At 33.0% G+C, this 17012-nt stretch overlaps 1 protein-coding gene across 2 annotated transcripts in view; it reads left to right on the forward strand.

The window, feature by feature from the left end:
- The window catches only part of LOC145254858 (centrosomal protein of 95 kDa-like), a 100284-nt gene that overhangs the window by 17561 nt on the left and 65711 nt on the right, over positions 1–17012 (forward strand). For both annotated transcript variants that reach the window (XM_080113713.1, XM_080113712.1), the window contains exons 5-8: positions 2261–2336; positions 3495–3580; positions 11319–11681; positions 16522–16561. In XM_080113713.1, coding sequence (XP_079969839.1) covers positions 2261–2336; positions 3495–3580; positions 11319–11681; positions 16522–16561 — 565 coding nt within the window. The remainder of the gene's footprint in view (positions 1–2260; positions 2337–3494; positions 3581–11318; positions 11682–16521; positions 16562–17012) is intronic.

Consider the following 17012-nt stretch of genomic DNA (forward strand, 5'->3'; position numbering starts at 1 on the left):
GTGTGTATCTATGGTTACATCGAGCTGCCGCTTATAAGTGTCTAATCTAATATTTTTATTTGTTATTTTTAATTTTTATTTTTTTAAATCCCTACCACCCTCTCTATAAATGTATTAAGTGGATTGCTACTACCACCACCTTTGGTTTTTTGAGGGTCGAAGCCCGATCTTTTCTTTTCTTTTTCAGTATCAAAAATGTAATTGTCTGATTTAGATGCTTGAAAATACCATAAGGTTGAAATAAATTATTGCATCGACAATTATGTAATTTCCGTGTTATAATTTTTATCTTATTGCTCTGTTTACCACATTGAGCTCTCATACCCGGATTTCCTCTGGATTTATTCCATTATAACACTATATATATATATATATATATATATATATATATATATATATATATATATATATAAAATGAAAGAAAATCTTTTTTTTTATCTACATTTGAAGTGTTGTATGGTAATTGAAAATAATTACATATATAAATTAATACGTTTTGAAGGCTAAAAACGCATTTTTTTTAAATAGACAAATTTATTTGCTTATATCAGATATACATATATATATATATATATATATATATATATATATATATATATATATATATATATATATATATGATTCAAGCAAGGATTCCCAAATGGTCCACAGTTTTATAATTAAGATAATAATATAGAAATAAAAGACTTTTAGTTTTGAAAGAGATATGTCATAGTTTATGAATTTACAAATGAAATCAAAGTAGAATAGTGGTGGTTGTGACCCATTAGGTTGTGGATTTAGTATTTAAACAAGTATATTTTAACTTAGTGGTATTTTTATGATCACTATCTAATATTTCTTAATGTCTCTGTGAACATTCAAAGAATAAATGACTCTTTTGTCAGCATCGTCATGTAATTTAGTTAGGTGTGTCTGCACACATCCCAAATATCTATGTAACTGGTGCTACCAGATCAGGCTGTCTGAAAATACTGGCTTTCTGACTTAAATAATTTGAAACATAAAACTTTTCATTTTACTTTTAAAAATAAACTTTTCAAGAAATTGACAACATTTTATTTTTGAAAAAAAAAAAAAACTTTTCCAGAAATTGACATTTTGTCAAGAACTTGATAACATTTTTCAAGAAATTGACATTTTTTTCAAGAAATTGACAACATTTTTTCAAGAAATTGACAACATTTTTTTCAAGAAATTGACAACATTTTTTTCCAGAAATTGACAACATTTTTTTCCAGAAATTGACAACATTTTTTCAAGAAATTGACAACATTTTTTTCAAGAAATTGACAACATTTTTCAAGAAATTAACAACATTTTTCAAGAAATTAACATTTTTCAAGAAATTGACAACATTTCTCAAGAAATTGACCACATTCTTTCAAGAAATTGACAACATTTTTCAAGAAATTGACCACATTCTTTTAAGAAATTGACCACATTCTTTCAAAAAATTGACCACATTTTTTTCAAGAAATTGACCACATTCTGTCAAGAAATTGACAACAATTTTTTCAAGAAATTGACAATTTTTTCAAGAAATTGACAACATTTTTTTCAAGAAATTGACAACATTTTTTCAAGTAATTGGCAACATTTTTTCAAGAAATTGGCAACATTTTTTTCAAGAAATTGGCAACATTTTCTTCAAAAAATTGAAAACATTTTACTTTTGAAAAGAAACTTTTCAAGAAATTTAAAAGAAAATGACACCCAGAGATTGAAATGCTATCAAACAAAAACAAATTCAACTCAACTCAAACGTCTTATTCCTTATCTATCTCCCAATAGCTCAAATGGTAATGATGCAGGAGCATTAAATAACAACTAAGGCTGGAATGCTAAATGTTTTGGTTTTGATTATAGCTGATTGCACCCAAATTATATTTTTTTATAACTTCATTACTATAACAATATAATAATCAATTGAAAATTGGCTCTATAATAAAAATATGAAATCTGCATGAATTAAAATATAATATTTATGCATATATTACAACTGGGTAAGGCTGGGTGGACTACTATTATTTTTATATAATAATAATAGTAATGTTTCGGTATAATAATTAAAGTAAAGAGACTTGACTTATTTTTTTAATGATGCAATAATCTATCTTAACATATATGTTACTGTATGAGTTTTTTGAATGAAATCATAGAATAAATAATGGTAGTTGTTGTGGCCCAATGAGGCACGGCTATGTCTAATATTTAGATAGTAGATTTTAATTCAATGTTTTTGTTTTTATTTACACAGATGTTTTTCTTGGTAGTCAAGACGAAATTGACCAACTTGTGAATGGCATCAAAAATCTTCCGCCATTTCAAAAGGGGTGAGCTTTGTTTTTATTTGTTTTCATCTTTGTTTTTTGTTTACACATTAAAAGGTGACCCTACCAAGGAATGCGCAAGGATCTGTCCATGACTGTTTTTGTGGGTGGGAGTATATACACATTCTTGTGTGCTGGCTTTAACTATTTTCCATCTTCCTGGCTTTACGCCACATCTTCCTCTGATGAAAAGGAATTAAATATCATTGTGAATAGAAAAGTGGCCTTTCAATCTTACTGTAAGTACTAGAAATAGCTTAACTTTATAATAGACTAGCATGGATACCCAGTGTTGCTCGGATCCACATGAAGTTCCATTTGAACTGACCTGCTGTACTAAGGATATTGATCAGTTTTTTATTATATGTCAACTCCATCATGGGCAAGGTCGATACCCCCACTTAAAAGTTAAAAGGACAAAAATGTCATCGAAAAGAAAAGAAGTATGTGACAACCTCCCCAACAGATATTTCAGCAGAAGGGATATGAAGAGAAGAAACTATTCTCTGGATATTGACTACTTGACAGTGCACTGGACCCAGCCCTCTAAAAAATAAAAAAATAAAATAAAATGAATAAATAAATGAATCAAAACTTTTCTTTCAATCAAAATGTGCCTGTGTGTCTGTGCGATTGAAAAAAAAAATGAATCATGATGTCCGGGCTTGAATGTGAAATGCAAAAGAGGAGAAGGAGGGAAAAACTTACGGGGGAAACCATTTTTGCCCACACAGCCAGGAGTGCTTATGACATCATGACATTGCAAAATAAGTATTTTAAACATAGTTTTAGTTTGATACGCATGTGTGACTTGCGAAAAAAGTGACACAAAAACAGACCCCACCCCCTTCCAAAAAGTGGTCCAGTTGCTTGCCACAGAATGAATCTTTTTTTCTAATTTTCACATATTATGCATCCGGACCATTGCTCTTTCAGATGGTACCAGTTTCAACCTGGTTAAATGTAAATGATAAAAGTTTTTAGCAAGTAAACACACACACAAACAGGCCCTCTTTATATAATAGATGATTAAAAGATGAGATAAACTGACAATAAAAAAAAAAATCTTTACATGCATTAAATGGAAATAATGACACTGGGTAATTTACACATGTCCAATAAGTTAACAATATTTTTTTTAATTTCTTTTCTTTTTGACAGTGAAAGTTCAACGGAGGGTAGTCTAAAAGCTTCATGGCAAGACTTTATGGATTCTGAAAACCTTAAAGAACCGGATCCAGAAACTGGTATGTTATTTTCACTACTCTGGATTATTTGCATTAATTTGTAGCAGGTACATGATTAAGATCTATTTTCTTGCTTACTAGCATGTAATCACTCACATAGTGATTTGTATATGGTTTGGTTGGCTAACACAGGCATGTCCAAACATGCATAGAAATACATCCATCTATTTGCTGTTTAATCACTCACGTTGTGATTGATATGCGTTTGGTTGAATAACACATACACGTCCAAACTCATGTAATGATACATGGGCAATTAGAACACTTGATGCATACTGCATGCACGCATGTCTTCCTGCTACTTCTGCTAAATTTTGTGTAGTCTATTATATAAAAATCTGTGTGTGTATGTCTGCCAAAAACATTTGATACACACAACGGATCCTCATGAGATTGGTATCATTTTGAAGCTCTCAGATGACAAATATCGAAAAATTGGCCAAAAATATTTATTCCTTCACCCTCAACTCACCCGTTTTTTACAGGAAGGGGTCGCTTTTTTCGTCAACATTTTTGCAAGTCATCATCTCCATTAGATTGACTACACTTAATTTCAATGTTCTCGACTTCTGGTTTCGCCATGGACACATCAGCTACATACGTTACATTTTTTTTCCCTCCTTCATGTTACAGGTCCGAGCCTACCTGCCTACTACCATATTTATTTTTTTTTTTTTTAAACAAAATTGTGTATTACAATGTATACTTTGTCATGCATCGGTATTTATATAATATACCTATTATAGTTTTTTATGTAAAGTGCATGTGTTAACTTATATAATATGCATGGTTTTGGTCATGTAATGGGGATGTGCATTATTATGTAAGATACATGTACTTAGGCATGTGCTGGTGTGCAATATATACAACTTGTTAATGTAATGTGTGTGTGTGTGTATGCTCAGGTATGTAATGTATGTGTATGTATTTATGTAATAAGTATGTGTTCAGTTATGTAAAATATTGTGTGCTTTGTTATGTAATGTGTATGTGTGCTCAGTTATATAATGTACATATACTTGGTTATGTAATATACATGTGCTTATTATGTTGTTGTTTAATTATACTGAAACATGATTGCTTGGTTGGTAATAAATTAGACGATTTATTGTTACACTGGCACTTGTGATTACTATGGAGAGATTGAATAGGGAGAAACTGAAAACATGTTATGATGAGCTGTAGATTTTATTACTCTGAAGTACAAAATTATTGTATAAACACAGGAGAGTTACACAGTGGATTTCTATGATCAGTGGAACATAAAGCAAGCAATACTCAGCTCGGGATGACTAACAATGAGTAGTATTTGCATATAGCATATTGAGCTGATTAAATATTAGCAGAGAGTGCCTAGCCTTGCTTTAATTCATGCAGATTTTGTATTATTACAGAGCCAATTCTTTATTGAATATTATATTGTACCTAATATATAGTATTGAATTCAAAAGTTTAAAAAAACAAAATTTTGGCACCATCAGCTGGAATCGAAACCAAAACATTTAGCACTCCAGCTATAGTTGTTATTTATTTTTTTACTTTTATTTTTACTCATCTTCACCCCAAACAAGGCATATCGCCACTTGGACGTAAGGGGCTACTAATTGGGATGATGCCTAAGAAAGATTAACAAGATGTTCGTTTACATTGCATTTGAACTTCTGCATATCAGTACAGTTTGGGAAGCAGGCAGTAGAAAGGGAATTCCAAGGTCTAGCTGTTCTAGGGAAGAAACTATTTGAGTAGAAAACTTTCTGACATCTAGCACATTCCATTAAAGTACTTGTAAAACAGGCACAGGGATGCAACATTGCGGTGATGGGACAGGGGTTGGAGCCTCGTTGACAAAGTGGAACCTATTAGATTGCAGACCCTTTTTTGGACCCTATCCAAGAAGAAGAGACTAAAGAAGAGAAAAATGCACCAGCCTAGATGTGGCAACAATACTTCATACATGGGCGAATGGTGGCCTTATAGATGCACAGGATACTCTCAGGTGTGAGCAGTTGTCTAGCACGATAAAGGGAGCCCACCTTCCTTGCAGCAACCTTTGCAATGTCCTCAATGTATTTATTTTAGTTCATTTTTCCTGTGAATGTTAAGCTAAGGAGTTTGAAGGAAGAATTCTCAGGTAGGGTGTTATTTGTCATTAATATCAGTTGTTGGAGAGGTTTCTTGTAATTGTTAAAGGAGAGCAGCTTAGTCTTACTAGTATTAAATGTCACCATCCATTGACGTCCCCATTCAACTATGGCCTGGAGGTCATTTTCTATTGATTCAGCCATTGTCTTGGATTTGTGTACATCCGTTCTTCCCTCATACATGTTACAGAGCATTGTATCATCAGCAAATATACCCATCTCAGACTCAATATTATCAGGGAAGTCATTGATGAATAACAGGAACAATAGTATTCCAAAGATTGATCCCTGACACACTCCCGCATTAATGTTATACTGCTTGGATGAATGTCCATCAATGACAACCTGGATGATCCTATTGTCTAAGAAAGATCTAATTATATTTAGTATTCGTCCAGTTATGCCATATGATTTGATTTTCATTAGCAGCCCTTCATTCCAGACTTTTTCAAAGGCCTTGGATATATTGAGGGCTACAGTCCTGGCTTCACTCACCTTACCCAGTGCATGGTATTTCGCATGTCATTATCATCTGAGTTATCACCAGATGGATAAAAAGGGTTAAAAATTAAGCGACTTCAAGTTAAAACTGTATGCATACTCAAAAGTTAATCAGTTTACAAGATTAACTTTTTTTTTTAATTTTGGCTCCTTAGCAGCCATTTTTACATACTAAGAACTAAATTGAAAGTGTTTCTGAGGTCTAAATAACCTATATATCAAGTTTCAAGTCTGTAAGTCAAATATTCAGAAAGGAGTCTGATAGACATTTCAAACACACGCACACACCAATAAGGTCACTATATATATATATATATATATATATATATATATATATATATATATATATATATATACATATATAACATATCCATGAACTAGATGGTTTGCATCCTAAATTATATGCAATTATGAACACTGTTGAAGCTATGCATAAAAAGAATTAAGCATAATACTTAAATGAAACCAATTATCTAATAAGAAACTAGTGATGGGATGATGCCAAAATTTTTCCCGATTCCGATTCCGTTCAAAATTTCCGATTCCGATCCGATTCCCGATTCCGATTCTTGTAAAATTTATACATATTTAATTAGAGATTTTTTTTGTTTGTTTTTTCGTAAATTTTCAAATTATTACATAAACCCCTGGTTAATGTCCGCGTATATTTTATCTCAAATGTTTGCCTTGTAATTGATTAAAAATTGTAACACAACAAAACATTTATTTTGATGTTAAAACAAAGCTATATTGTACCAGTTCGTATTTACTGTATAACATGCTACTTACATGAATAGTGGAAAATATTCGAAGATTGGTAGGCAAAATAAGAAAACGATGTAAGAACAATATATTTAACTACGCCACTTAGCAAAGCCACATCTCATTGTTACGAACGAATTTCTAAATAATAATATTACTATTATGAAAACCATTTTTAACGTGAGATTGCGTGAGCTTTCTGTGCTTTCTCTCGCAGCTAAATCCCTATTCCAAAATGAAATATTACTTTTATAGATTACGTGTTAGAACATTTTTTAATTGGCGGAAAGAAAAGCGATCATTTAGAATTTAGAGTGTAAGATCAGTTTCGAATATAAATTTAACGTAAAATGATCATCATTTCTGGCCATCCTAATTCTTTATGGATATTAACTAAAGTGTTTCCCACTAAATTAAGTTCGGTTTGCAACGTTGTAAAACCATGTGTAATCGCTTAAAAAGTAGACACCCTATCCCCAATAAGTGCACATAATTTAAAATTGGTAACACACTACAGCTCATGTTACGTTATATTTATTTGTGAAACTGACCGTCTATTTTAAATTCCTAATCGTTTTATATATATATATATATATATTTTATAATCATGAGTGTTTAGACAAATATGAAAAAAAAAGCCTAAAAAAGGGGTGGTTTTTAGCCCTAAAAGTTCCCGGGGGGCGCAAACCAGAGTTTTGCCAGGGTCAGCGATACTGAATTTACATTTGCAACAATTGCCTTCACATTTTGGACAAGTTTCAGTAAAATCTAATGGACGGGAAAAAAGTTATGGGGCCAAAAGTGTCATTTTTGCCATTTTGGGCATTTTTGACCCCTTTTCAGCCCCTGGGGGAGCAACGAGAGTTTTTTTTAAAAAAAACTCGATGTTGTGCACATCTACGTATTGGAGTACAACTTGTGGCAAAATTTCAGAAAAAAGTAATGGACGGTTATCCGGGAATCATCCGGACGGACGAACGAACGGACGAACGCCACTGAAAACTATAGTCCCTCTCCGATAAATCGGGGGGACCAACAAGGAATGGGCAAAATTGTGAAAAGGCTTGGCCTTTGATTTAATTTGAAATATGCTTCCAGTGTGATTTTCTTTGATTCTGCCGGTATTGTTTATGTTTATACTTAAGGATTGCTACGACGGCGCCAATGCCGTCTGAAGCCGAGGCCTCCGTGAGATATATCACGGAGGCCTCGCTGAAGCCCGCCAATCTCACTCAAAAGTTGAGTTGAAAGTATTATGGGGTAATTAACACCTTCGATGCCGTTGGTTTCGACAACAATACTTTTTCACACCCACTTGCCAAATTTCTCAAGGAGTTTAATATGAAAAGATTTCAAACGAATAGAGTTTTATTTTATTTTCCTGGAGCCACATTGTCTGACACCGTCGCATTTTTCTCGGGTTTCGGAAAAGTTAAAAATATACATGAATATCTCACAATGAATTTATCAAAGTCTGGATAAAATAGATAAAGAGAAAACATTTAGAAATTTTTCAGATTGAAAAAGAAATTATATTTACATTTAAAAGTCCCCCCTCATTGAAATTCTACTTTTGGACGATATTTGTAAACCCACTAAAAACCAAATTATTTTTAGATCTAGGATGAAGCTCTAAACTGTCTTCACGTATTAAAAAAGGGTGCTTGTGCAGTTTACACTATGTTAAAAAACGAAAAATAAAAAAATATATATATTCTACGTACTCGTTATGGAATTAAGTTCTCATAAAAAAATCACGTAATTTCATCAAATAGTTTTTATTTTATGCCGTAAAAACGATTTGGGAAATTCGGAATCTTCCTAAAAAAACTGCGATAATTAGTCAAGGAAGCGTAAAATAAAAACTATTTAATGAAATTATGTGATTTTGTTATGAGAACTTCATTCTATAACGAGTACGTAGATCTATAGAGTTTAGTTTTACTAATAGTTTAAAAGAAATAAATATTTATAATCGGTACAAGCAATTGAAAATTAACTTTTGAAAAATATTCAAAGAATCGATTTTGGAATCGGAAATTATACACAAATTTTTCCGATTCCGATTCCCCGAAAATTACCGATTTAACCGATTCCCGATTCCGATTCATCGGCACAACACTATAAGAAACCATAAAAAATGAATAATTAATGAACGCTTGTTTTTCAAAGGAATACACAAATTAGTTAACCTTCATAAAATTGCTTGCATATCCATGACTGTGAGTATATTATGAAGTTCATTTTAATAATTTTTAAATAGAAAAAATAGGCTTTTAATATTAATGTCAGAGCAAGAAGAAAAAACTCAACTTTATAAATATATATATCACAAAATTTTTTTTAAATAATCCAGTAGAAAAAAATTACAAGTAAAAATCGAATTTATTGAATTAACAAGTTTTATCATATGTTTTAGTATGGAAGAGTTGTGTGACTACTTCCGTATGGCAAACTGACATCTCCCTTGCTTTACTTGAAATCTGCCATTGAAAATATAAAAAATGTCCGACTGCTAGTGTCTATGATTTTTTGTAAATAATAAATCTAACACATCTTCTACTGGATAATTTTCCATAATTTTTTTAATTTATACTGTTTTCGACACAACACATAAGTATGTGATAGTGTTTTTCCTGAAATTTCATTATACTGCACCAGCACCAAACAAAAATACTGGAATAATTTGCATAAATTTTGGTGTACAGTCTTTTTTTTTTTAGCCCAACAGGTAGGTACATAATAAATTTATTGTGCAAAAATAATTTTTTGAATATTGAAGTAAAACTGGATAAGCGCTTGAAAACGCTGCATTATCAAAGGATAGAACAACCAAACATAAGTGATGAGGAAACAAATTGGTTTCTAATTGTTTTAGCAGCTATTGTGGATAATATTCCAGTACTTACACAGAATAAGGATTGCACTATCGTTGGAATTTTCCAGGCAGTTTACTTAAAATGCTGAAAGGTTTAAAACAAAAGTTTTGTGCTTTTTTTTTATTTATAATGCAAACTTTGGCCAATTATTTCAATGAAAAATAAATTAGTGCTGTTATTATGAAGATAATACAATGAAAATTAATTTAAAATGAAAACAATATTCTTTTTGTTGTTATAAAGAAAATATAATGAATAATTATTGGACAATTTTTATGAAACTACAAAAAAATTAAATTTCAAATCAAGAAAAAAATACTCATTTTAAGGTAAGTTTTATGAATAAATATTTATTTTTTGAATAACAAACAACTGATAAAAAAAACAAGTTTTTGTTTTTTATATGGACATTTATTTGCTATTGATGGTTTATTTAAAAAAAAATAAATATCTACCTTGATTTGAACAAAAAAAATCATTAAAAAGATTTGTGTTTTTTTTTGTTCAAATCAAGGTAAATATTTAGTTATATATATCTTCTATAATATAAAGCTGAACGTCTGTGTGTGTGTCTGGTCACGAATAGGCTCCTATATGGTTGACTATTATAGAAAACTAATCACATGTAATGATAGAATATGTATTGAGTCACAGGAATGGATATGTTTGATCTGGCATAATGATGATTCATTAAAATTGTGGGGTCTGCATATGCACCTGGTCCACAAAGTATGGAAATAAAAAATTTAAAAATTTAAAAAAAACGTTTACAAGTGTTTTTGATATAGATGTACATAATACTTTGATAAGTATGTTTTAACTTAAATAGGGATGGTATGATAAAATTGTGGGGTCTGTGTTCGTGCCTGGCCTCCATAGAATGGAAATAGGTACAAACTTTAATAAAGACTTTTCATATCTATCTGTGTAAGTATACTTTGATAATTATGTTTCAGTTTGAAGAAATATGGTATAATAAAATTATGGGATGTTCGTTCGCGCCTGACCTCCATAGAATGGAAATATGTCACAAAGTTTAACAAGGTTTTTTAATATAGATCCACAGAATATTGTGATAAGTGTTTCAGTGTGAACAGGTATGGTAAATAAATTATGGGGTTTATCTATTTTATTTTTACTTTCATCATATTTTGCTTTGGTTTTGATACCCCCGAATTCGAAGCTATCTCTTTACAACCCTTCCTTTTCATAACCTATCATACTTTCATAAATCAGAGTTCATTTTCTGTAGGCTGTTTTTGAACCCAATCAACGACTGGTACTTTTGCTAGTATATATATAATAAACCCCAATAGCAAATAACTGTTTCCTCAAGTGATGTTGACTGCTGCAATTTCATTGGATCAGTGTTTCATCACCTTCCAGAAAATTCTAACAATAGCATGGTTATTATTCTGTATAAGTACAAATATTCCTGTTCTGTTTCTGTAATAGATTTGCAGCTTAGTCCAGTTAAAACAGATGATGATGATGATGGACCACAAAATTTAACATTCTCCATTGAACCACCACCGTACAACTCACCACAACCACCACCACCAACAACAACAACAACAGAGGAAGGGCCGCCGCCGTCGCCGCCGCCACCACCACTACTACAAGAGGATAAAAGTACCATCACAGATTTTTATTTGTCAGAAATAGATCCAACAGATTCAAACCAACAGCTGACTACAGCAGCTGAAAATCCTGCATTAAAGACAAATAGAACAACGAAAGTTACACCTCCTCGTAAAATTGCACGTAAACATGTTGCGGTCCGGCCTGCAAAGAACCCTTCTTCAAATGACAAAAAAGGTAAACATTTTCGGTGCTAATGCATTTACTGATATGCGCTATTTTTTAAATCGTATTTCCAAGTTTAATTAAAGTTTTATATGTTTTTTATTCAATTGTAAGATTAAAGTACAGAATAAGTACAAAACACCCTGCCCTCCCCATGTTAAGAATGGCTTTTTAAATATTAACGTTATTATTTCGGCATGGATCAATAAGTGCATGAGTACCACATTTTCAACTGCTTTATTATTGTATATTATTTTTATTTTTTGCAATCCTTTGAAATGAGGCATCATAATTTGAGTATTTATTTTATTTTAATTTTTTTTTGCGAGCTTTTACCCTCATCTTCATAGTTGTTTTACCGCATTTCGGCCAACTCATCCTCTGGTCTTTTTCAGGTCGTTAAGCACGATGGAATATGAATGCCTAGTCTTGTAACTTTATCCCCAGTAATTACTGCCTTCCATAGTTGTTGTTGTCTAACCACGTTTTGGCCAACTAATCCTCTAAGATGTTTTGGGTAGGATTGAAACCGCTATTTTCAAACAATGCTCACCTGGATCCATAGAGACTCAACGCCTATAGCCACTGCGCCATAGGTGATCAAGGTTGGATTTTATGGTTTTATAAATCCAATTTTGTGTTCTTATCTGGTCTCCCATTGTTGGGTCCATATCGAATACTATTTATCATATATTATTTTATTTTTTGGAATCCTTTGAAATGAAGCTTTATGATTTAAGTTTTTTTTTTGTTTCTTTTTTGCTGTGAAACGTGAAGCAACAACTTTAAAGATGAGGAGAACAGTCCACAAAAAAAATACTGTTTCATTATGTTTTAAACAAAACATCTCAGCTTAAAAAACATTCTGTATTTTAAAAGAACATAGCATTAAGCAATGTTTTTCCCTCTTATTCATCACAAACAAGATATATTGTCATTTGGATGTAAGGAGCTACTGTATGGGACCATGACTACAGGGGAACTACATAGGGAGTTGAGCAGCAAAATCTGTGTTCGCGTTACATTCAAATTTCTGCATATTAGTTCACAGGGAAGCCAGAAAGAGGGAGGGAATTCCAAAGTCTATCAGTCTGAGAAAAGAAACTATTAGTGTAGAAGGCTTTCAGATATCTAGAAAACTTTAGAGTGAAGTGGTGGGATTTTGCTGCTTGTTGGATTAGTCAGGATATTTATGTCGATGAGGGTGGGGGTAAAAGTGCAATGAGTTCATCCAAACATATTCCATTAAATTACTTGTAAAACAGGCAGAGGGGTGCAACATTGTGTCGATGGGACAGGGGTTGGACCTTAGTTGCTAGTGCGGGACCTATTAGATTGAAGACTCTTTTGTTGGACCCTGTCTAAGAGTGAGAGACTGGTGGTAGATGCACCAGTCCAGATGTGGCAACAATACTCCATGCATAACTTTACAGAGATACCAGATACTGTTAGGTATGTATACTTTTCTACCATAGTAGAAAGAGAGCCCATCTTCTTTGCAGCAGTCTTGGCAATGTCTTCTATGTATTTGCTTCAATTCATGTTGCCCGTGAATGTTAAGCTAAGGAGTTTGAACAATAAAGTGTTATTAGTCATGGCATGAGAAGGTTTCTTGTAATTGTTAAAGAAAAAGGAGATGAGTTTTAGTCGCATTAAATATTAACATTTATTTTCGTCTCCATTCCACTACATATTGGAGGTCATTTTATTTTAGGTTTCAGCCTTTGCTTAGGATCTGCGTACATTAGTTTTTCCCTTATACCTGTTATAGAGTGTGATGTCATCAACAAATATACCTATCAGTGTTATCTATCTATATACTGCTTGTTGTGAAGTGAAAGATTCGCATTGGTTAGTTGCTAGTCAAACTCTTTCTTTTGTTATCCTTAGTGGAGGTTTTATATAGGCTCTCACTTGCACTTATGCTAATGAGTCAGATCAATCAATTTATCAGTATCACTATACTATTTAAATTCTTTAACCAACATGTGTTTATCATATGTGGACATGCATACAAAGTGAGAAAACACTACAGCTCCTATGATTTAGGAAACATTTTTTTCAAGGTCAGAATTGTTGAAGCACGGAAGCAACTGTCTGCATCAGTTGTTTCCTACTGAGACACTGCATCCTTTAAAACAGTCGGATTCTTTTTTTTTTTTTTTTACACGGTGGTCACCAATTATCAAGGCCCGGAAGCCACTCAGGGATAAGGGTTATTGCAAGTACAGTACATTAGTGTGGAGATTTGATGAAGTGTTTACTTAAGGGGGCGGTTCACCAGGAATTTGTTAACGTTGGACTTGAAGACATCCAAGTTGTAGTCAGGTGGGAAGCAGGCAGAGGGAACAGAGTTCCACAGGCGTGCAATTCTAAGAAAGAAGCTTTATTCATGGAATCCACGTTTTGAGCACCGGATTCCCAACCTTTTTTTATGGTTCGTACTCCTCAAGAAATTTCCTTCAAACCCTGCACCCCCTAAAATTTGTATTGTGTTCAAGGATAAATTTTTCAAGTTTCGACTAATATTTTATTATTCTAAAAAATCACCAGTTGCCAGGCAGTACTGAAATAGCTAATGCCTGAAGGTGTTTAATACTGTTAACAAACATGTTCAGTTTAGGTCCTAAACTTAAAGACATTCTGAACTCATGGTTAAATACATGGTTGGATTAAATCTATTCAGCCATTTAATGACCACTTAACAATACTTAACCCTGAAATGAAAGCAAGAAGTGACTATATTGCAAAAGAAAACAAAAATAAATATAAAAGAATATCCTATTTTTTCATGTAAACTTTTCTTGCATCCCTGGAATATTATTTCATACTCCCAGGGGGTGTGAGCACCGCAGGTTGAGAACATTTGCTTGAAAACCTTCATACTTTTCCAAATTTTCTAAAATTAAACCGGATGTCTTCATCTCCATCACCAAACACATCATAACTTATGCATTGTTCATTTCCCTGGAAATTGTACATTCTCCGATGTACTACACATGCATTTTTTTTTATTTTTAAAAGAATGACATTGTCTGATTAACAAAGATGATTGGTGATTAATGAGGTAAGAAATTCTGACTCGGACCATTTGAAAATGAATTATTGCAGAATCAAATTATACTGCCCCATTAACTAGAACAGTACAATTTTAAAACAAATACATTTTAAAAAGCGACATCTGTCTTATTGATTTGAAGAATATGTAATTGACAATCATTTTTACCCTAAGAAAACAGAATATGCATTTGGAAAAAATTTCTTAAATGTTAAATAAATGCATTTACTATTTAAACAAGAATATTATTAAAAAAAACTATTAAAAAAAATAATATTAAAAAACTATTAAAAAAAATAATATTAAAAAAACTATAAAAAAAAAATAATATTAAAAAAACTAAAAAAAAAAATATTATTAACAGTAAATTATGCAGATTGATGATGTAGAAAACACCATGAAATTTCTGAACGGTTTTACCAGTCATTATTATTATTATTATTATATGACTCATCATGACTGTCAATTTTTCAAATCCACTTTTTTTTTTTTTTTTTTTTTTTATTATTACATTTTCACCCCATACAAGGCACATTGCCACTTTGATGTAAGGGGCTACTAACAGGGCAACAACTAATGGGGTACTATCTAGGGATTTGGGCAGCAAGATGTTGGTTCACGTTGAACTTGAACTTCTGCACGTCAGTACAGTTGGGGAAGCAGGGACCTGGAATGGAATTCCAAAGTTTAGCGGTTCTGGGGAAGAAAGTACTGGAGTAGAAAGATCTTTCACATCTCTGGATCTCTACAGTGTGGGGGTGGGATTTTGCAGCCTGTCGGGTCTGTCGAGGGTATTCACAGTGCTTGCAGTTCATCAGAGCATTCACCATTATAATACTTGTAGAACAGGCAGAGGGATGCAACGTTTCGTCGATGGGAAAGAGGCTGAAGCTTAGATACCAGTTCAGGGCTTATCAGATTTGCGATTCTCTTTTGAACCTTGTCAAGGAGCGAGAGACTAGTAGCCGATGCACCAGCCCAAATATGACAGCAATACTCCATACATGGGCGAATGATGGCCTTATAGAGGTACAGGATACTTTCGGGTGTTAGTAGTTTTCTAGCACGGTAGAGAGAGCCCACCTTCCTTGCAGCGGCCCTGGCAATGCCCTCGATGTAATTGTTCCAACTCATGTTTCCTGTGAACGTTGGCCAAGGAGCTTGAAAGACGTACTCTCAGATAAAGAGTCGTTGGCCATTATTGCTATTGGTGGTAGAGAAGGTTTCTTGTAATTATTGAAGGAAACCAGTTTAGTCTTGGCAGCATTGAATGTGACCATCCATTTTTGTCCCCATTCCACTACAGATTGGAGTTCATCTTCTAGTGTTTCTGCCATTTCTTTAGATATGTGTTCATTTGTTTTCCTGTCGTGTCTGTTATAGAGTGTGGTGTCATCAGCATATATACCCATCTCAGAGGAAATTTTGTCAGGGAGGTAATTTATGAATATCAGGAACAGTAGAGGTCCAAGGATACACCCCTGGGGCACTCCCGCATTTATATCATATTGTTTAGATGTACGACCGTCAAGGACAACCTGGATTTTTCTCTTATCTAAGAAGGATTTAATTATGTTAAATATTCTACCAGTGATACCATATGATCTAATCTTCCTGAGGAGACCCTCATGCCATACCCTGTCAAACGCCTTAGATATATCTAGAGCTACCGCTCTGCCCTCCCCCGCTTTGTCCAGTGAATGGTATATCCATTATCCATTAGTTAAACCCTAACCTGAGACATCACATTTTTGTTGTTATTCATAGTTTTATTCATTTTTATTTTTATTAAAGGTCCTTCCCGGCCTCAGTCATCCAAAGGAAACCGAGAAAGGTTTGTAAATAATTATCATTTATATTTAACTAGCGAGGGGTACCCGGCGTTGCCCGGGTGTTTGTAGGGGTGTGTGATGTTAAATAAAAAAGAAACCGGAGGGAGGGGGGGGGGGGTAGGATCGAAGCTGAATTCCTGAGGCGAAGTTTGAAAATACAATCGGCCAGCCAGAAGTGAAAGATGTTTGAAAGTCGTCAAGCGTTACGACGATGACGATGTAAGCATTGTTATAAGCGAAGTAAGAAAAGAAAACAACGTTTTAATTAAGCGGGGGGGGGGGTAAAACACAAATTAAAACAGAAAAACGAACGAACGTTACGTGAAAAATGGCTTAAATAATACAGGGTTCAATATTTAAATGTAAAAAATAAAAAAAATAAAAAAAAGACATCTCACACCACGATTCGAACCCAAAACGTTTAGATAATGAACCAACCCTTAACTACCTACG

This window comes from Euprymna scolopes, chromosome 30 (genome assembly GCF_053919585.1).
Source record: "Euprymna scolopes isolate OS-2025 chromosome 30, ASM5391958v1, whole genome shotgun sequence".
NCBI classification, from domain to species: Eukaryota; Metazoa; Mollusca; class Cephalopoda; order Sepiida; family Sepiolidae; genus Euprymna; species Euprymna scolopes.